General features: G+C 40.5%; 2 protein-coding genes across 5 annotated transcripts in view; one reads left to right on the forward strand and one right to left on the reverse strand.

Moving 5' to 3' along the window:
- LOC138026263 (BTB/POZ domain-containing protein KCTD3-like) overlaps window positions 1–11,110 on the forward strand; it is an 18,241-nt gene extending 7,131 nt beyond the window's left edge. The window contains exons 7-18 of the mRNA XM_068873534.1: window positions 260–424; window positions 3,129–3,213; window positions 3,752–3,882; window positions 4,005–4,073; window positions 5,116–5,231; window positions 5,658–5,745; window positions 6,461–6,577; window positions 6,949–7,275; window positions 7,888–7,984; window positions 8,971–9,103; window positions 9,523–9,580; window positions 10,258–11,110. Coding sequence (XP_068729635.1) covers window positions 260–424; window positions 3,129–3,213; window positions 3,752–3,882; window positions 4,005–4,073; window positions 5,116–5,231; window positions 5,658–5,745; window positions 6,461–6,577; window positions 6,949–7,275; window positions 7,888–7,984; window positions 8,971–9,103; window positions 9,523–9,580; window positions 10,258–10,502 — 1,631 coding nt within the window. The 3' untranslated portion in view covers window positions 10,503–11,110. The remainder of the gene's footprint in view (window positions 1–259; window positions 425–3,128; window positions 3,214–3,751; window positions 3,883–4,004; window positions 4,074–5,115; window positions 5,232–5,657; window positions 5,746–6,460; window positions 6,578–6,948; window positions 7,276–7,887; window positions 7,985–8,970; window positions 9,104–9,522; window positions 9,581–10,257) is intronic.
- Window positions 11,102–25,000, reverse strand: part of LOC138026250 (tubulin polyglutamylase TTLL5-like) — a 28,745-nt gene continuing 14,846 nt past the window's right edge. For 2 of the 4 annotated variants that reach the window (XM_068873516.1, XM_068873515.1), the window contains exons 14-35: window positions 24,224–24,305; window positions 24,064–24,125; window positions 23,508–23,584; window positions 23,045–23,238; window positions 21,632–21,694; window positions 21,170–21,229; window positions 20,449–20,509; window positions 20,184–20,252; window positions 19,594–19,642; window positions 19,334–19,459; window positions 19,021–19,234; window positions 17,955–18,026; window positions 17,797–17,851; window positions 17,267–17,361; window positions 16,801–16,852; window positions 16,587–16,705; window positions 15,661–15,831; window positions 13,685–13,863; window positions 13,274–13,375; window positions 13,059–13,139; window positions 12,069–12,744; window positions 11,102–11,383 (exon numbers count right to left, since the gene is read on the reverse strand). In XM_068873516.1, the coding sequence (XP_068729617.1) occupies window positions 11,305–11,383; window positions 12,069–12,744; window positions 13,059–13,139; window positions 13,274–13,375; window positions 13,685–13,863; window positions 15,661–15,831; window positions 16,587–16,705; window positions 16,801–16,852; window positions 17,267–17,361; window positions 17,797–17,851; window positions 17,955–18,026; window positions 19,021–19,234; window positions 19,334–19,459; window positions 19,594–19,642; window positions 20,184–20,252; window positions 20,449–20,509; window positions 21,170–21,229; window positions 21,632–21,694; window positions 23,045–23,238; window positions 23,508–23,584; window positions 24,064–24,125; window positions 24,224–24,305 (2,738 nt within the window). In that variant the 3' untranslated portion in view covers window positions 11,102–11,304. Of the gene's footprint in view, window positions 11,384–12,068; window positions 12,745–13,058; window positions 13,140–13,273; window positions 13,376–13,684; window positions 13,864–15,660; window positions 15,832–16,586; window positions 16,706–16,800; window positions 16,853–17,266; window positions 17,362–17,796; window positions 17,882–17,954; window positions 18,027–19,020; window positions 19,235–19,333; window positions 19,460–19,593; window positions 19,643–20,183; window positions 20,253–20,448; window positions 20,510–21,169; window positions 21,230–21,631; window positions 21,695–23,044; window positions 23,239–23,507; window positions 23,585–24,063; window positions 24,126–24,223; window positions 24,306–25,000 lie in introns of all 4 variants that reach the window. The other 2 variants (XM_068873513.1, XM_068873514.1) reach the window with 1 other exon arrangement.

The following is a 25,000-nucleotide window of genomic DNA, read 5'->3' on the forward strand; positions in this document are numbered from 1 at the left end:
GTTTATTGGTGTATGCAGCCTCCGTGCCTGAACTTAATACAGTGCACCAGTTCCTTCCCAGATGTCATAAATGCCCAAGAACCCATATATACACGTATATACGATTTGCTTGAAAAAATGGAGAGGTCCAAGGCTGTGCTCATTATTATTATTATTATTATTATTATTATTATTATTATTATTATTATTATTATTATTATTTACACCACAATAACAATAATTTACAACACTTTTAACAACAATATTTTATTCCTGATAGAATTTCCTGTTCCTTGTCTGTCAAGACGTTCTTCATATGCTACCCTCACAAGAAGAAGTTCAGCATCCACAGTTGTCAGTGCACCACAGTCTGAAATAACAAATGCATCACCAATCAGGAATTCTGGCATCGAAGAAATCTCTGAAGATTCAGCCGGTGTAGTGGGTAAGTTTTGCCATTTTAGAAATTTACCTATTAAAGTAATTTTCTGTTGAACTATTCTGGTTTAATTGGGGCAAGACTGTGATGAGAGCACTTGCCTTGCAATGCAGTGTTCTAGATAAGAGGCAGGTCTAGGGTCAAAAGCCTGACAAAGCCGAAGACCTGACCCAACAAGTTGAGTAATAGAGTTAAGGGAACAATTACCACAAAAATTGACCGCAGTTTTACCCTTGCAGAGTACATGGGGGAACCCTGCCTCCAAACCATTTCTGGAGCGCTGCAAAGTGTTCTTCGTTTGATTTCCACGCTGAGCAGCATACTTGGGTTCAGGGTTGGAAACTAAAACTTTGTAATATTCGCCATCTGGGCGAGTGACCTTCAAACCACACTCACCCAGATCAGTTTTCACTTGCCTAATCTCCTCATTAAAAAAGATCTGCCCCTTCCCTCTCTCATGAATCAAAGATACAACCTTATTTACATTTGATACCTTAGGTATCTTTCCCTGGTGGGGTTTTATCCCGTGAAACTGGGTTTTAAGGAAGTGGGCTGCACTTTTCTCTTGATAAGAAATTGATTATGCTTTGTAGCTTGTGCATCCATCAATAAATTTACTCCAGGTGAGAACGTTCCATGTTTCTAATGCTTTTCTGTTCTCAATGCACCACAGACAAGTCAAATACACCTTTTTCACCATTTTGCAACCTGTTATGGCTAACTTGCCTCTTCGGTGAAAATTTCCTTGTCTGTGTGTTTTTGTATTCCGGAGGAGGTCTGGTATTCTTCTCAGTATGCACTTTTGATACAGAAAAGTATTTCCACATTTTGACATGACCACTTTGAAACTCAGTGAATGTACACAACCTGAAGCAAAGTACATTTCAGTAAAAGCTGCAGGAAATGTCCCTTTTCTTGCATTTTGCAGCTCCCTGCATTACCAGAGGTATTACTTTGCACAAGTATGCCCATCATGTAACAACCACTTTAATGGAAGTCCAGTTTTTCCTGTTTACGAACCAATTTCATGGCATCTGACAGGATTTGGTGATGCAGATCCGCATAACTCCCTAAAATCTGTATCGTCTGCGTATTTACTGTATTTTCCGCATAAAACAGAAGAAATGCCTGATATTAGTGATAAAGCAGCTGCTTACCATTGGCACAAACATAAGAGCCAAAGAGATTGACTATTTTGAAATGCTTACCGGTATTTTCCTAAGCATTGAAGAAAACACACCATTTTGTTCGCAAGATGAAAGTTCGAAGCAGTTTCCATGCGTTTTTTGGCAATGAGGCTGGACTCTAGTTAAACCGTTTTCACAACATACCCAAGGCTCGAAAATTTTTTGAAAAGGTGCAACAAGATATGAAAATTTAGTCGTAAGTTATAGTCGCAAATTAAATTGCATCATTTGTAAAAGTAGGGACAATCATTGTGATGAAGTTGTACAAAACAAAAAAGGAGCCCACAATACTTATGTGTAAAAAAACACTGAAAATGGTGAATGATCGAGGGAATGGATGGTGGTTCAACCACATTACAATTTTGCTCCATATCTCCAAATTGAAACAATGTTAGCTATTGCTTGTGGACAGTGTACTTTTTTTAAAGCTGAAAGTAAAAAGTTATTTTTAGTTTGAATAATGTATTCTGTGTATGAAAATCCTACTCGCCAAACTGGGCGAGTGATCCGTGATTATAGTACTTGCCAAAACAATTCTGAAACTTGCCTGTTTGTGCGGGCGGGTGTTCATTTCGAATCCTGGGGTTGAGTCTGCTAGTTCAGTCTATACTCCTCTCCAGGAGGATTTTCTCTGGAGTATCCAGTTTCTCCCTCATCAAAAAACTAATTTTTCATTTATCTGCTGTTATTTAATTTAATTTAATTTAATTTACTGTCTAATCGATTAGTATCTGGAGAACTTGTGGGCAGCTTGATAAGCCTGAAATTTTAATAAAGTACTGCTGCTGCTGATGATGATTATTATTATTAGTATTATTATTGTTATAAAATACATATTTTCTCTCTGTTGTCAGCAAACCATTGCATGTTGGTGTGGGCCTGACTAGAATGCATCATTTTTGTGCACATTGGGAAAGGGAAGTTTTTTCTTTTAGTTTTTGCCTGGTATTATTCTTCTGGTTATTGATGATGAAGACAAGTAGGGTTAGAATTGTAGTGTGACAGCTTTTGAATTTGCTGAGTCCCCGGTGCTACAAACAGTTTTATGCTCCAGGGTAGGGATTTTGATTGTAGGTGAAGTCCCCAGGCTAGCGATTTTTGATCGTACAAAGGACATTTTACCACCTTCGCTTGCCGCCAGGTGGACATTTTGACCAATATTATTTTGTCCCAGGGGTGGGGAATTTGAATACTCCATGCCCGACCCCCCTCCCTGGGGCTTAACATTGATAGTTTCATTACCAAAAGAGCTTGCATTTGAAATAGACGGAGTCTAACCCTATCCTTCTGTGGTTTGGAGGAGAATATATATTTTGCAAAATACTGTTGCATTTGCACAGGCTGGATTTAAATAAACCAAACAAAACAATAATTATGGAACATTTGGTATACTTCTGTTCTGTAATTATTGTCCCAAATGATTGTTTCCTTCAAGCCAACAAAAAAGTTGTCACTGTAGACAACCAAGGATGTTTTCTGCAAACATTCATGAAAAATAAATATCAGAAGTAATTTCTTTCCAGATGTGGACCCCAGGAGAGTTCTGATGGTCATTGGACATCACAGTTTTGTAGCAGTTGCCTTCGCTCATTCAGTGTTCTGCTACAGGTTAGTGCAGTAATAAAATTAGCCATTCTAAGTATAGTATACGTGGTCTGCAACCAATCTCTGGAGACACATGACAATGCTGGGTGAGGCTAAATCACGTGGGTGGGTGGGTCGTGGGTCGTGTTTGTTTGAAGATAAAAAAAAAGATTTATTATATTAGCTCCCTCAGTGCTCGGTCCAAATTTGTCTTAGGTCTTAGGTCTTGTCAGTTTCGAGAATTTCCAGTCGTTGATAAACAAAAGGGTTTGGTTTAGGGTTAGGTTAGGGTTAGGGACCAATGACCCACCCACCCACGCCGATTAGACACTCAACAATGCTGCAATCTTTTGTTTTCGTCCACCAACATGGCGGCGATGACATAACTGGGAAACCACCTATATGGATGATTTTCCATCTTGACCTGACAATTATATCTTGGGTAAAATGTATAAGAAAGTACACCAAGTTTTCATTTTATTCGTTTCTTCTAATTGCGCCAAAATAAACAGTAAATGAGTATACTGAGTAAATTTATAAACCAGGACATCTTTGTCTTTAGATCCAAAGACTCTGTAGGGTGGGAGCTAATCTTCTCCACTCCTTATCTGGAAAATTGCGTGGAAAAAATGGCGTTGAATGCCAAAGTGTCGTCAAGTTCTCTTGGTGATAAAATGCTTGCAGTTTCATCAGGTGAGTCTTTTGAAACAAGTAGTAATCTAGTAGTTCTTAAGAACCTAAATTGTTTTGAAGCAAAATAGTATTGTTATTGTAAGATATGTAAATAGATGATCCATCGTTATTATCTTTTACAGAAGGGAAAATCCGCTTGTGGAGTTTCACTACTACGGATCACATTCAAGGTGTTGTGAAATTTGAAATTGGTGAGTTACCTTCATTAAGGAACTTAAGCAACGGCAACGGCAACGGCAACGAGAAAGTTACAAATTTGCATTTAGTGGGCAAAAACAATAGCTCACGCCTCGCACACATATGCTGTTTTTTATTTTTGTCCATTTTTTTGGTGTTGTCTGCAAAGCAACAACGTGAAATACCAAATTTGAGGTGAAGAACGTCAGCACTTGAGGATAAATTTTCATTGTCTCCCCTAAATTAAATGCCGTTCTGACCAGTGTCTTTCTTAAGGAACTACCACTCCCTTGTCATATTAAATAGGTTGAAATAGTCACAAAGTGATAATAACACAAATATATATTCAACCTCGTTGCGGTCGCTGTTGTCGTTGCTTAGAGCGAGTTTCAATTGAGTGTCGTAAAACCAAAACCAAAGTAATTACTTTGGCCAATCAAAAAGGACGGAGACAATCCAGTAAGCCAATCAAAACTTGGAGTAATATTATTACACGTAGCCGACACAAAAAAAAGCGCGGGAAAATGTGCCTGTGCGAGCTCTGATTTGTTGAAAAAGTGGCGCGAGAACCTTGAACCAATCACTGAGTGAAGTAATGCAAAAGCAAAGCAATTCGCTAATTACTTTCGACACTCAATTGAAAGCCGCCCTGAGTTCCCAATTAATTGTGGGGAGCAGGGTTGATGCTGTGGGGAATAAGCCTTCTCCTTCCACCAATGAGTTACTGCATTGAAATGGATTTCCTGTCACATAGATTGAGTTTGTTGATCCTTCATTCTTCTTGAAGGTTTCCCTCAGGTTTTTTGTTTTTTTCTCATGCGTAGAAAATCAAGGTCAAGCAATCTAAGCGACACCCAAAACTGAAATGATTTCTACAACATGACAGCAAAAGTGTTTAACTCTGTGACAACAGCGGCATCATTAGGGGGAAGCAATGGTTGTATTGTGTATTGATTATAATTAGGTTACTAAATTAAGGGGGGTTGACCCTTTTTTCCATGATGATGATGATGATGACGACAATGGTTGTGACAAAGATAAAATGTTCATTCACAGGAACATTTAACCTCAGTGTGCCGGTAGATGCACTGTTTTTCATTGGAAGTCAACTAGTGGCCACAAGCCATACTGGAAAAATAGGAGTTTGGAATTCCATGACACAGCACTGGCAGGTAATATTTAAATTTGTAATGTGTGTTTCATTTTCGAGATAGGTCGTGGTTTTAAAAAACGCAAAAAAAAAAAAAAAGGATGCACATCTGTCCTGAAAGATGATGATCATGTGATAGATGTTAGACTACCCAGTGGCTGGTTGAGACTGGTTTGATCCCTTCAGATTCCCTGTGGGTATCGTGCCTCCAAAGTGTATGTGAATGTTTTGCTATACTAGTGTTGTTCACAGTTACATCTACTTTTCAAAGCAGGCATAGTTATCGGTTAAAGTGACTGGCATATTTTCTGAGCTCTTTTTCTTGGCAAATCAAGGGCAGCCTTGTAAAAAAAAATTGTAAGGTTGTGGTAATTTTGGTGCACCTCCATTTTTTCACACAGAGCGATCAGTATAAATCACAGCTGGTAAGGTTTTGTCTTCTCTTTAGATCCAGGATGTCATGCCAATCTCCAGTTATGACACTGCAGGCTCTTTTCTTCTTCTTGGGTGTACAAATGGCTCTATTTATTACATTGGTAGGTTCAAAAAGGGCTTAAAGATTGTATAGTTCGGACCAGGGACCTGTTTCTCGAAAGTCCCGAAAACTTTCGGGCCCGAAAAGCCATTTGTGAAACTGCCAACCGCTCGTTTTGGAAAGTAAATCTTTTAAAGGTAATAAAAAGAAAAATGACTGTGAAGTTTGATGACTTAAATCGTTTCCGTTCTTGAGTTACAAGGGAAATTGTGATACCCGAAAATGGCCCGTAAAGTTTCGGGACTTTCGAGAAACGGGCCCCTGGTCGCCCTTTTTTTTTTCCAGTTTCTCTTGGTGAAAATTTGATCAGAAATTTGTCTCTTTTGATATTCAACATTAGCCGTATTAGAATAGACAGCAGGGAACTTAACTGCTGGTAATTTTCATTGTCAGACAGCAAGTGAAAGTAAGATGTTTTATTTTTCCCAAGAGGGCACGGTGTTAAATCCTGCCATCTGATAGGTTCTTCGTGCTGTCCGGATTTTCTTATCTCTGTCTACGGGCACGGTAACGCTCTGAGAGTTATGTCCTCGATCTTAAATTTCTTTTTTTTTTTTTTTTACATCTAATCGGTTTACACATTTGCCCGGGCCTTTAATCACAGGCTGGTCTTGTATTAGCTTAATCTAGGGCATTTTAAAACAACGAACGATCAAGCTTCATCGGGTAATGATATTTGGTTTGTGGGCTTGAAATAATATCTGTTTTGTTCACAGACATGCAAAAGTTCCCACTGAGGATGAAGGATAACGATCTGTTGGTGACAGAGTTGTATAAAGATCCCAATGAGGACATGGTTACGGCACTCAGTGTTTACTTGACACCCAAGACTTGTAAGTCATGCAAGTGGTTTTCAACCTGATGCATCCCCCCCTTATGACAAGCTCTGTTCCAATCAAATCTCCGCTCCTGGCAATGCAAGTGTAAACAGTTTTTGTCCATGTGGAAGGAGTTTCTTTGGTATACAGTAGTCGATTGTTCATTTCCAAAAAAAGTAACGGGGATTTTTTTAATGGTATATTGTGATTCAAGTCCTTTGGTTTGCAGAACCCCCCCCCCTCCCCCCCCCCCCACCCCCGAAACGTATTGCATTACATGTATGGGATGGGGGAAATAGCGAATTGGATTTTTCAAGGGATATCACTATACAGTAGTATACGCAAGACAAATTGCAAAGTTTTTTATTCACTTTTTTTTTTGTTAGGTTTAAGTGGGAATTGGATCGAGATTGCCTACGGCACCAGCTCTGGAACAGTGAGAGTCATAGTACAGCACCCCGAGACAGTGGGCCACGGACCACAGCTCTTTCAGACGTTTATGGTTCATCGGAACCCAGTCTTAAAGGTGATGCTTAGCGAGAAAAACCTCGTATCCGTCTGTTCAGAATACAATCACGTGCGCACATGGAATGTGACACGCTTCAGAGGCATGATCTCCACACAACCCGGTTCCACACCCCTCGCGTCCTTCAACGTTGTCTCTCTGGAGGCGCAAGATGCTCACCCGAGCTTGTTAGCTGGTAATGTTATAGGTAAGTGAATACGTCAAGGAACTGGTTGGCAGCGATGTCTCTTCACATGATACGAATATCGATTGTTGAGCACAAAATAATTCAACAGAGGATAGCGAAATCGCTTTTCTTGTAGCTTCCTTGAGCAAGATATGCATAGTAGTTCTTGTTAGGTGACTTACGATGAAAACAGAGGAACAAGCAAACCATCTCTTTTGTGTGTCATTCTCGTCTGGTTCAAAATAACAGAAAAAGGCAACAAACGCATTATTGTTCTCATGATTGTAACTGCGTTGAAAACTGATGTATAGTCGTGTCGGGCACAGTAATCGCATTTTTAGAAAGGAAAACAATTGCGACTACAACTATGACTTTCCTATTCTGAACACGAGTACTAATAAAAATTTGAACCTTCAAACCTAATGCTGGTGCCAAGTGCTGAGAACTAGTGATCACAGTTGTAATCCAATGAAAAGTTTCCGTATTATGCGACTGAAGTCGAAGCATACCATTTGAGAATTTAACTGGTTGCTTCTCAAATCTGTCGGTGTCTGAGTTAGTTAGGATAGTTCAATTCGAGTTCAATTTCGTTTTTTTATGCCAGTAATATATCTACTTTGCCCTCTGTCCCAGGCCCTTTTGGCGAACGTGATGACCAGCAGGTGTTCATTCAGAAGCTTGTTCCAGACACAGATCACGTGATCGTACGGTTTTCCTCGACTGGGAAAAGGTAAAGCGATACAAGGAAGAGTAAATTTAACACTAAAAAGCTCGCGTTTTTTGGAAGCTTTGCTTCGTTGCCGCTGGTTTACATTTCTCAAGCTGATTTTGGGCGCTTTCATACCACATAGAGAGCTCTTAAATGACACGTTGATCTTGTTGTAAGGGCCGATTACCACGAATTTTTTACATTAGTTTGTCTAGATTTGTCGGGCAGAGCACTGTTTATTCCAATAATCGTTAGTATAATTTTCAGCGGTAAATATAAGAATTTAGTGTTATATTCACCGCGCTACCCGGTGAATATAACATTATGGAGGCGCGGCTGCTAAGCCAATCAAGCACTTCTCGTGCCTTTTTATCTTGTTGTAGCCTGTTGTTTTGCACTTTCTTGATATTCACCGCCGAAAATTAAACTAAGACAATTATTCGCCTCAGGCTCAGCGAACATTGGGGGATATTTACCTTGACTACGTCTCGGTAAATATTTAGCAATTATTGAATGAGGCTGAGTAGGATACGAAGAATTCTGCAGGTCGAGGAGGGTGTTATCCACCAAGGCCGAGGTGGATAACATCCTCCGAGATCTGCAGGATTCGTCATATTTTACGAAAGCCGAATTCAATAATTGCTTTATTATTCATTTAAAATATTTTCTTCGCTCAAACTTCAAAACCTACTCTCAGCCATTTTTCTGCTCAACAAAAATAACACAATCTCGTCCCCAGCTTTTTTCGGTCAACGGTTCAATAATTTGCAGTGGGCTGCACTCTTGACGTCATCGGTTCAATAATCTGTAGCGGGCTGCACTTTTGACGTCATTGATTCAATATGACGAAGTTTCTTTCCAAATTTGGTTAACATCAGCTGGTTATGGTGAATTATGCGTTTGGTTTTAACCAATCAGAAACGGGAAATATTTTGAATGAATAATAATCACCAATATTCACTTCGCCTTCGGCAAATAATTGTTAAATATTGTTATGCGCTTTTCAGAATCTGCACAATTCGATCAGTGGATGGCAGCAACATCACTTCGTATTGTGTACACGAATGTGATGCGTCAAGCAGAATGGGATCCAGGCCCCGGCGATATCTGATCACTGGACATTCAAATGGATCTATACAGGTAACAAACAGGATAAACAAGTTATCACCACAGCTCGATAGGGACGACTGTCCTTACAATTCGACTACGTGTGTTCACGTCTTGCAAAGAACTTAACGTTTAGACATACAAAGTCGATGTGTTTACAGAAGACGTCAAAGAAATGTTCTAAAATTTGCAAAGTACTTGCGGGTGCGCAGCGTTTTTTCGAAGACTTCATCGTTGTGTAAGGTTTCTATAGATATCCGGTACGGCCGGTCGCATCTTTCACTGCTGGACTGAATCTATCCTCCCCCACCCCTGTTTTGTGTATGTGTCTATGAAGTTAAGTATATCGCCAGAGTACTTGTAGTCTTGCGGGTACCTCTTGACGCCAAGTGGACAGATCAGACCAGAGTTCCTTATTTTTAAAAGTCCGGTGTTTTAAAAATTTTATTCAGATGTGGGATTTGACAACGGCGTTAGAGATAGCGGCAAAACAATCCGTCGAGACCACAGGTAAGAATCATGCACATACACGATCCCCCTGTGATCATATCGTTATCTGTTTTGAGCAACTGAAGTTGCTTTCGCATTTTTTAGCGCCCAGCACATATCTTAATATACAACTGTACGAAGTATGTATAAAAATTCCGGGATGAATCAAAATTTGTCAACGATAAACAACATCAGGGCACACTCAGTGTTGTTACGCCGATAACAGACAAATGAACGTCGGCCCAGGACCCCATGACTGGGAGGGAATAACTCGCATACTAAGCCTATGTCACGGTATTTTTACAGACCGATGTATTTTTAGACTACCTTTTCCGCAGAAAAAAACAAAGGCAGTTATGGTTCGGTCATATATATCATATATCATACATCTTTATTTACCCTCGGTGACACTATGACGTCAAGTGAGTTTCTTGTGGTTGGTCATCGGGCCCCGGCGGGAGTCTCATCCGCAGGAAATTCAATCTAAAAGTTAATCGGCCTGTGAAAACGCCGTGACAGGAATATAGGGCTGTTTCTCGTTCCTAGGCTCCTAGTCGACCTCAAAGTCCCCACCCCAAATTAATATCGTCAAATTCCTCGGGGAAGGGGTAGGGGTCTTGAAGCTTCAATTAGACCCTTATATATCTCCTTTAACGCAGGCGATAGATAACACACTTTGGCTCGTTTGTACATTTCAGAACGTGACGACATTGGTAATGTCACGCAAGGAGAGCTTCTTCGGACTTTAGAACAGTGCGATCTTAGCGCTTCACGCTGTACTACACCCTCCATGTCACCAGCAACGTCATTGATGCACACGAATCTTACCGGTTCGCGGCTCAAGCTTTCATATTCATGCCCAAGCTTAAGTGAGGATGATCGAGAAGAAGCTGGCACTAGTGACGGGAAACCCAAATACGGGATATTAATATCACAATGTTAATTTGTTGTTAATTATCGTGGTGTAAATACCTGTGAAACCTCTTGATTCGTTTTCTCGTCTATCAGTTTTGTTATTGTCTTGTGACATCCCCTTGAGTTTCACAGATTTTTACACTAAGGATGAGCAATCGTTTTTCGTTGGCGGATAAAGATTTTACGCTTGTTCGACCGACTACGGGATTGGTTGTTAACCTAATCACGAGATTTATTTGTGGCCATTGGATCCCTTGGATACCTATTGCATGATCTTTGATTATCCAAAACACTGCGCGCCTAGCTGTTATTCGAGGCGTTGTTACATTTTTAGAATTATCTGAAATACCCACTGCGCGTTTTGAACTGAGAATCTGTAGAATTTTCGTCTTTTACTTTATGTAACGGACACAGATGACATTGCGAAAAATACCCTCCCCCCACCCCTCAAAGCAATGGTTGTTAGGAGCCGAACTTACCACACGATTCGTATGTTGCGCTTGCATGTAAAAAGTCAAGTTTAGAACTACTTCATTGAAATTCTTTGTAAAATTTTGGACTTTTAATTTATTCGAACATGCTATATGGGAGTTATAAATTTATTTAAGACAAGAAAATAAAACCATCTTCATTAGATTTTGTCGTGTCTTATTTATGACTAGTCTCTAACAAAGATAATTTTTTGGGTATAAAAATAGTAATTGAAATAAATATCGTTTTTGGGCATGTACATCAATGAAAACTTCCAGGGAAACAAGAAGAAACGGGTTGCAGGAAAGTTAACCCTTCTGACTTTCAATTAACAGACCCAAGATGAGGAAAAACCGCTGTCAAAGAGAATCGTTGTGTGGCAGCTCTGTCATTCCTGATATGACGTCAAAAACTGGCGGGGAATTGGACGCAGCTAATCTGTTCAGAAATAACCAATAATAAAGCACAGTCAAAAGTTATCGTGGATGTTAAACAAAAAACACTTTCTATACTGTCATTCAATGAGGAGGGATCGCAAACGCTCAAATCTAAGTAGCTGAATAGTGTCGGTTTTAAAAAGGGAAAACGCCATTTGCATTTGCACATTTCACACATCAGCAAGAACAAAAGACGAGAGTCGAAGTTACATTACCCGCTGTTTTTGAGGAGAAAAAATGCCAGTTTATTCCCTGAACCATTCGAATCAGGAATTAAGGACTTAAGATGTTTTAAGCATTTTAAGCGGAGCCCTATGTCCTCTAGTCACGCTTGTTCCCAAATTTTCATTCTGGGTTAAATGCTACATACATTTTCAAAGGAAGGATTGATGTGAAAACTATCACCAAGAAATCGTCCAATTTTGAATTTCACTTTAACCGCTGACCAAAAATACAAAAGACGCATTGGCAAAGGGTTTCAGCGAAATTTCTTCACACCTGTGAATGACGTTTTCTTTCAAAATTTCACACTTTCTTTGGTATATTGATGAATATTTTTTAGGTCGAGGCTAACCCTGTATAGAGACGCCTTTAGTTCTTTGATCCAGTGGTTTTGATGATTTCGAAACAGGATATTACTCCAAACGCGCTTGTTAGTTATGGTATTGGTTATGGCAAACTCTTACCTTACTATCCTTTTGTGACCAGCGCTCTTCTTAGTGCCCGTGCCTGGCCGCGCGGGCGGAGGACGAGGAAGGCATGGATACTGCTGTAGTTGTTTCTGTAAGCGAAGTTTCTCCTCAGAGAGCTTCTGACTTATCAGTCTCATGTGTCTATTATATTCCTCCCTGGAAACAGACGGACTTCTACCTTGAACAGTTGCAGGTTTTTCCTCATTTTGCATTTCATTTGTTCCCGCAAATTCTTTTCTCGAATCAATAAGACTAGATCTTTCTTCTGAACACATGCCCGCGCTTCTAAAACGACCTTGATCAGTGGCACTATCAAACCACGGTAAGTGACGATGTATGACGTCATTCACGGGGCGTCTATCATGGTTCACAAATGTTTCGAAAGTGGCGTTTGCACTTGTATGCCGGTCATGGTGGCCAAATCTTGTAGCTTTATCAGCGACATCTGAACGGGGATCGGAGAATTCGTCTCCTACGCTTATTAATTCCTCTTGATTGTAAGCTGCGGCGTCGCCGGTTTCCTGGTTGAAGTCCATCTTTTTAAACAAGTCTTCCCAGTTGTGGCCAATGTTGGCACTGGTGTTCAGCGCAGAGTACTGCCGCGCAGCTTGTCGCTTAGCTAACCGCTGAAGAGCTGCAGCGACTGCACTCTCATCAGCCAATGCGTGCCCTGTCAAAGACAAAGTAACGCAATTATTCAACCTCTTCACGATCTGACTATTAACATTGCTGTTATGATTCTTACCTACAACCATGTCGTAGAAAAGGACAACGGGAGAGTTTAACTACCTGCTTGTAATTCATATTTGAATACGTATGATAGTTTTCTCGCGTTTTAGATATATTCGTAAAAGGAATAAGAATGGCGATAATTTCTCGCTCACGGTTTGACTGACCAAAACCAGGAGTGACTAGAATTGCCTTATCCTCTGAAAAAAGACCTAACAACAGTATATTGACTATCCTTACTCGAATCGCACTTACCTTTATTGCCATTATCAGCATTCATTTCGCGTCGGACTGGTGCAGAAGAAACGCGGAACTGCCGACCGAGGTAAGGATGGGCTGTAAAAACACCGAAATACAAGTCTAAGATGTTTTGGGTAGCTTGTTTGCACACCATTGTTAATAAACTGCTGAAAGCGCGGGCTGGGCATGTTAAATACAACATTACATGTTTTTGTATGGGGACTACTTGCCTCTATCTACGCCGGTGGTGTCATCTGAATCGTCGGTTCTGGCGTCACGTGACTGTGGTTTCGCCGACACAGGACGACCAGCACTAGGTACACTGTCACCTCCTACGGGCGATAAATGATTTGGTTAGCGAATGGCCAAGTTGTGATGTAATCAAATTCAACTTCAACAAACATGCAATGGAAGCTATGGAAAATGTTGGATCCTGAGCTACGAGAATATCCATTTAATCAAAATACAAATCCAGTTAACTAAATTACATATAAAACAACGGGCTACTGTAAGTGTATAAGAATGCAAAGACGGGAAGGGTAAGTGTGGGAGCGAAACGAGGACGGGTAGGATGGGGATCTCACAACGAAAACTGCTTTTCACAAACAATTAAGGACTGAATGACTGTCCACATATTTCACCTTGTAACCTTGGGACTTTGGCCGACAATGGACGTTGTCGATTTTTCCTGAGGGCAACCGATGCGCCATATGCAGACACAGCTGTCAGCGCCCTGGTATGTCGATCTGTAACCGAAGTTCCAGTACTATTCAGTTCATCCATGGGCCTTGACGACTGATCACCTGGAAATGAGTTGACGCTGAAATTGACAAAAAAAAGCAAACCAATGAGAACAAGAAAACAATCTTATTCCCACACTAACAACAGAACCAGCATCACGGTTGTTGGTACATGATTAATCTCACGGAATAACTGAATAATCACATCGCAAAGTGAGAAAGTGAAATCATACGTTCTCCTTGGTGCTTCGGGTTACTCTGTGTTATTAGGGACCTGAAGCAAAGACGACTACGAGACCGTTGCTCATATCTGAAAAACGAACTCGGTGACCCCAATTTTGTATTGCACAGGATTCGTACACTTTTTCAGACCAAACATTCAAGGACTTTTCAAGGACTTTCAAAGGCCAAATTTGTAAATTTCAAGGACCTCTATTTTACGTCGAAGAATTTACCCATGGAAATAGTCTGACAGTACAATTCTTGCTCATTTTCCACAACGTACATGCGCAAAAATAATGCAAGGCACTGGTAACCATTCTCGATCCCAAAGCTCGTCGCGTTTGTATGACATGATTGGTTACCCGAATATTTCTACTGAAATTTTCAAAGATCAAAAATGTGGGTCAGATAAAATACAAGGACTTTCAAGGACCAAGAAAGAAGAGCAGACATTTTCAAGCACTTTCAAGGCCTTGAAAATGTACTCTCAAAATTCAAGGGTTTTCAAGACGCGTACGAGCCCTGATTACACAAAAGTGATCAGCTGGCCAAGATAAAACTCCCTGCAACGTTTAAAAAAATTATGTGGAGCGGATTCAGAGCTACCTTATCTTTTCAATTATTTAAGGTGGCTCTGAATCCGCTGCACAGAATTTTTTTAAACTTTGCAGAAAGTTTCATTCTGGCATGCTGATTACATTTCAGAAATAAAAATGGGGATCAGCGTGTTCGTTTTTGAGATATGAGCAGTTAAAGCTAAAATACGGGGTGTTTTTGCAGGACTTTCCTGTTGCCACGGTAACCTTTTTACGTCACAAAAATGACCAAATCTTTTTCGGCAATAATTGGTGTTTGATATGGTACCATAACATTGCTGTTAAGTGATAGTGTTGTTGTGTCAATCCTTCTAATAAGAACATTTCTTTCAAGTGTTGAAACTGGTCTTAGCCGATTGTTAAATGTGACTTTCTCATGGTCGTCATCGTCCCTGCTTAAGGACGGTGCCTACTATTGTTATTGCGCATACGTTCTGCGCATCTCGAGATACTCGGATTTCCTATCGGTGATGCTTACTAACACTGGGATATTTTTGCGCGGTTTAAAACTATCCGCAAAAAGTAGATCTTAGTAAGTACTCTTGGTATCCAAAAAGAAAATTGGGGGTAACCATGCATTTTTGAGAGATAATTAAGCTTCAATTTGAGAAAGAACGCCATACATTGCTTTGTATTTTAAACCTTTTTGCGAATATTATTCATGAATTATCTTTGAAAAATGCGTGGTTACCCCCAATTTTCTTTTTGGATTTCAATAAGACTTAATAAGATCTACATTTCCTGCATAATCACACACCGGGGCAAAAATATCTTTAATTAGTAGGCACCGTCCTTAAGCTCCCTAATTACGAAGACTGACCATGCAGTGCTGATTTCTCTTTCTCGCACCAAAGATTCCTGAATTGCTCCACCCTCCTCTCTTAGTGTTGGTTGGCAGCCCCTCCCTCCCTTCCCCTTCACGAATGCTATGGCCGAGTTGATTGAATTTAACGTAATATAAAATACAAACACGGGAAATAATTTAAACGGTTCTGAATTTTTACCGTCACGAAGCTCGAGTTAGGTTTATCAATGTTCAGAACAATTCACCACGCTTACCCCCACGTGTTCCTTTGGGTCTCTTTCCTCCTTGACAGACTTGTGTCGTTCGAGGGCGCCTTCTCTGTGCTCCCCTCTGAGCTTTTTTCCGAACGACGACCACCCAAGAACACGCTAGCGTTCTTGTTTAGTTTGGTGTAGGTAGTTAACAAGTCTTCAAGCTCCGTCTCACTGTTGCCGAAAGTAAAAAAATAATAGCTTGAACGGACAAGCAAATTATGAGAGCAAAGAAATAATTGCATGGCGTTCACAGACTTTATAGGGAGTTTTGCTGGCAGCAACGCATTGGGAATAACATTTAATCATTTGTGTATTACGTGGATTACGCACTGCAAGCAAACGTAGTTGTTCAGAAGATGTAAGTATAAAACAACTCCGGCAAAGTCGACACTCCGCGTGGCCAAGTTTACATTATTTTTAAATTGCGCAAAAATATAGCAAACTCGTTTTTTTAAATGTATTCAAACGTAAAAGAGTAATCAGATATCCTGAAATTACTGATAAAAATTTGTCTGGGGAATTTTCTGTTAAGTATAAATTATCAATATAAAGGTAATGATTTAAGACACGGCCGCAGCCAAGACCTTTTTTCAAGGGTAGAGTCGCAGTTCCTGTTGAACAATATATTTCATTGGCTGTAGAGTGTCGCACTTCCTATTGTTTTCTGTGCTAAAATCCATTGTTATCTTTGTTCCTTGTATTGTTCTTTTGGCCAATCCTGAAGCCCATTCAATGAGGTACGACGCGACCCTTTTTCAACGGGATGCCGTAAAACCAGATTTAAAGTCATTACTTTGGCCAATCACAGAACCTAAAAATTAAATCAGCCAATCATTCGTGCAGCCGGCATCAAAGCGCGGGAATATGCGCAAGAGCAAGTAACAGCCAATTGATTTCGCTGTTGCCTCCGATTGGTGTTGTGTTACCTTGCGATAGCCATGAAAACTTTGAACTCTTCATCCGGGATATCACCAACGAATGAGTTGCTCCTTGAAAGCCCGTATGTCCGGTTTATTTCCTGTCGGTTTTGAATTTGTATGGTTTCCTAACAAACCGTAAAAGGACAGTGTAAAGAAAATTCTCTCTTACTTAAAACTACATGTAAAGGCGGGAGTTTTAATACTAAAAAAAGACAAGTACCTTCCCATAAACTCGAACAAAGTCCCCGAGCTGTTTAGCCAAGATACGCCGCCTAGAAAACAATTAAACGAAAACACTGAAATAAAGTCAGTCACTGAAGAATCTTGGAATGACAAGAAGAGAAAAAAATATTGTTATTTTCATAGCGGCTACCAGGGCTGCCGGCTGCCGCGATGGCTGGCGTGGGCTTGTACGTGAGGCTGCTTCATCTGCTGGGCCCCAACAGCGCCGTGCGGCGTTAAGGGAGCAGTAACAGTAACAGTAACAGTAACAGTAACACATAAATAGTGCCCTTTGCTCGATCACGTGACCAGCAGCCATCTCGAGGAAAGAAGAGTTCCGTTATCAAATGAATGTTCTTCTTTCATATGGAAGCTGTTTCCTGGTGTTTTCATCCAACAGGAAGGACATGGCACAGGAGAACTTTCCGCCACGTGACATCCAAAGGAGACAATGCCTGACCTACCTGTCATGCAAAGGTAACTTGTGACTCGGTACGACAACCTTGAATGGCTGTTGCAGGTTACTTGCAGCTTTCTTTAGAAAACGAATCACCAAGTTCTGAATGGGAAAAGAAGCAGAAGTTAGTTCAAGGCAAGAGGATAGTGGCCAATTGATGACCGGGAAGGAACAGCAAGAGCGGTTTTCGCGTAAGTGTCGAAAGTACCTTTCGTGATTGCTATGATGTTGTATTACAACGCTCAGCGGCTGGCTTAGAAATCTCCCGCCACATTCCCAGCCTATCACAGTTTAAAGCAAAGACCAATTGCGATTTGCTCGCAGGCGTTTCCCGCGCTTTGCGCCGGCTACATGCACTTGCTTTTGACTATGATTGGTTAATTTAATTTACACGTTTGCTTGCTTTGAATCATGATTGGTTAATTTCATATAAACGTTTGCTGTGATTGGCCAAAGTAGTTAGTTTGGTTTAAGTCTGAAAGTCGTCGGTTGAAAAACGCTGCAAGAATCAAAAAAGTTACTTATTAAAAGACCAACCATTTGGTCGTCCTGTCTGCAGTCTGCAGTGTCCGACGAGTCCTCTGAATTGTAACTAAAAATGAACGGAGTAAACAGCAAATTTCTGAGATCTAGATAAAAAGATATCCACGAAAAGCTGAAATGTGCTTTTACGTTTTAAAATAATCTGGCCTCACCTAGTCTCATGGACCAATCTTTGTTGAACTCGTTGAAGGTACATTGCAAACGCTTGCCTAGCTTGAAGCGTCCTAAAAATAGGATTTGTGAAAAGAACCAGTTTTGTTTTCGTTATTGATACCTTTAAAAAGTACACAACAGAAAATGCCTCTTCCATACTTGTGAGTTGGATAGTGTTTAAAGTACGTTGTAGCTTATCACTAGAAAATCCTACTGTTACCAACACTTGGAGTTCTTCGGCCCAAAACGGCGGACAAAATCATATCCTTTAACTATAAATTACGTTTGAGAAAGTTATGCTTGATTAGAGTTTTGGAGTTATGTCATGCCTATCTCTATTTTTTGTGAATAAGCAATGTTCCAAATCATAGATAGAGGGCTGGATAAGAATGTTGATAATTGATTGGGTTGATATGGATGACAGTAAAGCCATCTTCCACCAGAAAAAGCCTTGAAGAATTGGTCTGCTTGGTCTGCTAGTGATAATTTTTGGATTTCATCGATTTGATGTCTTCCTTGCCATCAGAAAGCCTCGCCACCAACCACTTCGCCAGCACAACAGTTGAGAACTTTAGCAACGACGACGGGAAAGGCAACGAGAACGTCATCTAAAAACATGAATTCGCGTTATTGCAACCACTTCGCGACTATTCCAAGCTTTTTAATATGACAAAGTGTTGGCAGTCCCTTAGGGGAGAAAATGAAAATTTATCTCCAAGTGCTGGCGTTCTCCATAAAACCTTAAATTTGGCTATTTCACGTTGTTGTTTTGCAGACAACGGCAAAAAAATGGACAAAAATGAAAAATGCACGTGCAAAGCGTGCAAAGCTATTATTTTTGCCCACTAAATATGCAAATGTGTGACGCTCTCGTTACCATCGCCGTTGTCTTTGCTAAAGCTCTCTAGTATCACGCTCCGACACCTTCCACATCTAAAGGACAATAAGAATATTTAGTGGCGAATTGATTCCTGTTGAGACTTCTTTGTAGAAAGATGACCAATAAAGGCTCTGAATCCTGGTTCGTTAGTGACCTTTTGGTGGATTCGTAACTGTATTACTAACGTAAGTGTTCCCGCCTTGGACATGATGTCATCCAATCTGATTGGCTGATACCGCGGTTGCTTGGACAGTACTTGCTTCGACACCGTTTCACCGTTGATCGGCAATGGCAGCTTTTGTGCCCGTGTAGAATCATAGGATAGTTTAAAGTGAGGATGCTGAGGACCTGATGAAGACTCCGGCGCCTGTGATTCGGAAACTCTTAAATGCCTCAAATCTGCAACAATAATTTGCAAAACAACACTGAACATTAGGAAAGTTACCAAAGGATTCGATGTACGGACACAAAGCAATGACGAAGAACAACATCCCATGCCTGCGTGATAAGAAACTGGTTTCTCTTCCGTGTAATTCGTTCCCACGTGTCCTTCGGGTGTCGCACGCGGAGTGGTGACTTCGTCACGAGGTTTTGCTGATAACTCGTGATTTGTTGCGGATGTACCTTGAAAAAAAAAAACATGACCATAATAACAAACGCACACAGAAGAACGAAAGTATTCTGTAACAACAACTGATTCCATTTTAATGCCACAACACATTTTGATTCTAAACTGTTTTAAGAGACGGAATATTTACCTGTGATTGATGTTGGGGTAGCTTTCTTCGTACGAAGGAGAGAGGGACTCTGCAGGAAAAAGAAAAGAAAACTGACATTTTTAACACAGTGGAGGGGTGATTTAGGTGCCTGTCACGAATATTTCATCGCATTTTGCTGGAGTGCCACATTTAATGTTTCAGCTGACTTTAGCCCTCTCCGAAATAGCCTATAAATAGACCATATTCGTATTTTCATTAATTGGACTGGAACGTAGCTTGCAATGGAGGCTAATGCTGAGGAATCTTTTCAAAGATATATATTTTTATTTTAATATATTTCCCCGCATTAGCTTCCATTGCAAGCTAGTTCCCAACCTCGTTCCCAGGGTCTCTCTTAAAGGGGGAAAAGAGAGAGAGACCCTGGAAACGAGGTTGGCTAGTTCCAGTCCAATACTGGAAATACGAATATGGGAGTTCGACTGAATGTGAATACAAAACGGCTACAGGTTAATCCTTCAACTTTGCCCAAAAAGGAAGGCACCTTAAGGACGTCGCCGGTGTTGAAGAGACAAATCAACGGTGGTCCCAGCGTTTCTATTACGACTGCACCCGCAAAATACTTTACTCACCCAAGAGTCTAGTTTTCTTTCGTAGCAAAGTATCCTATCCTTGATACTGAGGCAGATCTTTTCAGACACCTGTTAAAAACAAAAGTCGCCAGCGGACAAAATGAGGATATGATTGTACAAAGTGTACAAAGAGTGACTCTTCGTCTATTCAAGCTCGCTGCTAATGTTCGCATTCTCCATTCTTCGCATCGAGTATAATAACTTCCCAATAGGCTTGCCAATGACTTCAAAAACCGTGTAAAACTATGAAAACACCCATCCATACCTCGGTCGTTCCAATGATTGGTGTAACCTTTGGTTGCGGTGCTCCATAAGAAGTGACGTTTCTAAGACATAAAACGATACAGTAAACACCCGCATATAAGAGCACTTTTTTCAGGTTTAAGGCTGATCGTGTTCTTACTTGAGGGGTGCTTAGTGAGAAATCAGCCTGAAATCAGCCTTAAAATTGGTTTCAGAAATACTTCAAATTATATGTTACTAGAGGTTTAATAACATACAATGCTGTTTTGAAATATATTTTATAGACCTTATTCATAAATGGCGGCCAATTTATAATTATTTTGTCGAAGTGCAAATTAGCCTACCAAGCCTCGATACCATACAGTGAATTGAAAAGAATTCTTGCTCTAAAATGAGGCTTGGTAGGCAAATTTGCACGTGGACAAAAGAATTATAAATGTCACCGCCATTTATGAATAAGGTCTATAGTTTGTAACGGTCCTGAGCACCATAGTACTTTGATATAAATTACTGTACTGTATTGTTTCCTTATCCTAATACCCTTTCCCTTTGTATCAAGAACATGTTTTAATTATAAGGCTGAATTTGTTCTTATTTATATGGTGCTGTATTGGCCAAATTTCAGCCTGATGTTCTTAATCCACTTGTTCTTATATGCAGGTGTTTACTGTATATGATATGACAGGAATGTCTGCGAAAGTTACCAAAGAAAAATCGGCGAAAACACACCCACCCACACAAACCTGGCTCGAGCGCTCGCAGAGGAATAACTTGCTGTGCTGGGTCTTTGAAAAGACGTTTTTCTGCATTGAAACAAGAGACGAAAATACTTGAATACTGCATATTTGACTGTAGTTACAGTCGACTGTTTTATGGCTTACGACAAAAAAATCGATGTTACGGTCATCTCGCCACCAAGAACATCAGCTACCAACCAGTTCGCCACTAAGATCTTTTGAGGCGCCGAAAGTGTCACAACTGAAGAACAAAGAGGACATCAAAATGTGGCGAGCTGATCTGCTCGCGAAACGTCCTGATAGCGAGATGAATTGGTACCCAAGAAATTGACCGTTAAATGCATGTCCACAGAAACTTTATGTTTCCGACAGTAACCCGAACAAGAACGAGCTGATCTCGACCGACCATGAAATAAAAGAAATTAATTTACAAGAAGTTAAAAACATTATAGGACAAAAGGAGTTCACCTGCCAGGGAAGAGTCTTGAATGCAGCAAATGGTTGTGAGTTGTTCGATGCTCCAAAAAGGATCTGAAAATTTGAAGATCAAACGGGGATGTGAGACTTGATAAACCTTTACGAATGGGCTAGGCATCCCTGTGGTTACGGCACTGAATGGCCTCTTTAAGCTAATTTCTCAACAGTGGTCCTGATATCAAACCGAACACGCTTATTACTGCGCCAGCTGGTTCTCTCCTTCCATTTGGGTTTTAACACTCGCGTGTCGACTTGAACTTTTCCACATACAAAGTCACAGTCCCAAAGCTTAAAGCCTTATGCTAAGATTTCAGATACGTTTACCAGTGCAGTGACAAAAGACTGAAAAACAGGATTCCCATGAACTCACAACAAGACCAGGGGCCCGTTTCTCCAAAGTCACGAAAACTTTTCGGGCCCGAAAATCCATTTGTGAACCTGCCAACCGCTTGTTCAGGAAAGCCGATCTTTTAACATGATTTCAAGGTAACAAAAAGCAAACTGGCCGTGAAGTTTGACGACTTAAATCCTATCCGTTCCCGAAATACAGAGGAAAGTGTGGCACCCGAAAATGGCCCGTAAAGTCTCGGGACTTTCGAGAAACGGGCCCCAGTTCCCGATTGTCTTGAGGACTCAATCGGTAGAGCACTACAATGATATTGCAGTATTCACGGGTTCACGGGTTCAAGTCCAGTTCAAGCCCAGGAATTTAGTTGTCAGGAATTTTTCATAACTGCCATGACGTAAAATCTTAAAGCGGTACTATGGAAAAAACATCAATTTTTTTTCCTTTGGATTTCAAAACTACGTTAACTAACCAGTAAGTGACCCAAGTTTTAAGCCTTAATTTCAAAAAGACACTTATTGATATTAACTGGATTTTCTCTATTTAATGGTCCGCCATTACTAACTTTAGAATCTTGAAAGAGCTGGATCGAGGAGAAAGTGACGTCAAAGACTCACTCGTTCAAGAACGCAATGCGTTTGTACGCGACTGAAATCATATGCAGCACGGGAGTTTCGGGCTTTCAGGTTTTTAAACCCGTATTTTGCATACATAATAAACGGCGTTTACAAGCTGAAATTGTAAGCTATATATTGAGGGAATGACGTAACGTTTTCCTAAATCCAACCCTCTGAGGTCCAGTCGGTCAGTTTTAAACGCGACTAATGGCGGACTAAAGAAAAAAAGGAAGCGATTTTTTGATCATAGTACCACTTTAACAAGATTCATGTATGTATCTTCACTTCAAGCTCCCAATTCGCCTTGTATATATTCTACAACCGAAAAGAGTTTGGAGGACTGAGTTTGATTGTTTCTGTGTCATCCTGAAGAAGATTATTCTTGGTGACCAGTGTTTCGAAAAGCCCAGCGACGTCCAGCTTACCAAGTTGGATTCTTACCCGTACATTTCCCAGGAGTCTGGGGTGGGAAATACTCTGACAAACCCTCCCCTCCTTGAATACTCTTCGCGCGTGTGACGTAATACCCTCGACTCTTCTGCCGTCAAACCATCTTCACTCTTTTTCTTGGCTCCCGAAGACAGCGGTCTCGTGCTAGGAATCAAAGCTCCACTTAATGTGGCCGATCGCTGCCTCTGCCAAAATAAAATACAGCGAGGCATGACACAAAAATCGATAGTACAAAGGCTTTTCTTTCGTTGTATTAAAGTACTTTGGCGCGCAGCAATTTCTTATTCCTTCTTGGTCACAAGTTAAAAAAAGATAACAAAAGGCTATTTGTCCTCAGTAACGAACTAAAATCCACATTCCCCCGACGGAATCGTCTCGAGAATCACTGCGGGAGGAGTTGGGAATTACTGGGGGTGAGGTGGGTTTTCCTTTCATTTAGTATCCCTCAGATTACCTGATATCGGTTCCTTGACGGATCAACAAAACGCCTAGTGGGAAATTTACGAACCATCGGGTCATGTGCCACAAAACCTAAAATGAAAGACAGTTATAATAAACGTGAATTTTCCAATCTTCCGTCCATTTGTTTTTTCTATTTTAAAACAGCTTCTGTACATCAAACATTTCAGCACTGTTCCACTTGACATTTGCTTCAACTGAAGCTTACCAGTAGAGTTAATAAAACCAGTAAAAAATGAACAATGAAATGCACGCAACTAGCAATGAGCGTGAGGGCGGAAACGCGTGCGTACTAAATAAAATGCACGGTCTACTACAAAACTAAAATTACTCTAAAAATTACGATGTATAAATACTAGATTAAAAAATGTACCACCACTGGTTAGGTTTCGGATGGTTCGAGAAGTGGCGCGAGTATTTGTTCAATCAGAGATCATAGAGAAGAAGGATGAAAATCACTACAAGGGGATACCGCTCTGTCCAAAACTGACAAAGTAACAAAAAATTAGGAAAGTGGTAAGTGATATTTCAGCATTATTTCCTTAACTCACCTGTTAAATTGAACATGTCAGAGACAAGATGGGACTTGATCTTTAGATCCAGCGGCGAGTCACTGAATAAATAATAAACAAATCATGTGGCAAAATTAAATTAATGTGGGAAGGGTCAATTTGAAAATCTCAAAACAGACGAACTTCTTTGTTGCTTTACCAGGCTAAGGAAGGTGACAAGTTTACTTCTAACAGCCAAGGACGCAGATTCTCGTCAATAAGAATATCAAATCCGTATATCTCTGTTGAAAAAGAAAAATGTTACTCCTTTTACAAGTTTCGTTCCATTCTATCCAAAATTAATGTTTTCCAAAGATTCAGACCTGCCTTCAAAACTTGAAAATTTAAGGTGGCTATGAATTCTTTCCAGACTTTTTTTAACATTGCCGAGAGTTTTTTCTTAGTCTTCTGATCACTTCTGAAAACAGGGATTGCTGATGTTCGTTTTAGGAGATGAGCGTGTACAAACAAAACCCAGGGTGTTTTCACACGGCTTTCCTGTCGCTGTAGTGATCTGTACGTCACGATAATTGCATCTTGTTAAGCGGGTATTGACATCGTCGTTACTCGTGAAGCAGAAACGTATTGTTGGTTTTCACGCACGTGATCAACAGTCATGTTTTTCAACGAAAACAAAAGAAATCGTTTGCATGATAGTAGAGTTCAATTCCCGGAGGATTGGGTGGGGACACAAATATGGCCGCCGTTTCTTTGTTTAAGGGCACCAACATAGCAGCCGTGACGTCATGTGAAAACCGAGAATAGGCCAATCGTGAAGCAGAGACGTTAGGCCATTCAGGAATTGCGCAGGGAACTGGGGCGAGTTTCAAATTTCAACCAATCGATAAATTGACACTATCACATGAAAGATAACATTGAGATTGGCCATCTGTCCAAGTTTTGATGCTTTTAGGTCAAACAGAGACCAAGTTACGGA

The sequence above is a fragment of the Montipora capricornis genome, chromosome 12, assembly GCF_036669925.1.
Source record: "Montipora capricornis isolate CH-2021 chromosome 12, ASM3666992v2, whole genome shotgun sequence".
In the NCBI taxonomy this organism is placed as follows: Eukaryota; Metazoa; Cnidaria; class Anthozoa; order Scleractinia; family Acroporidae; genus Montipora; species Montipora capricornis.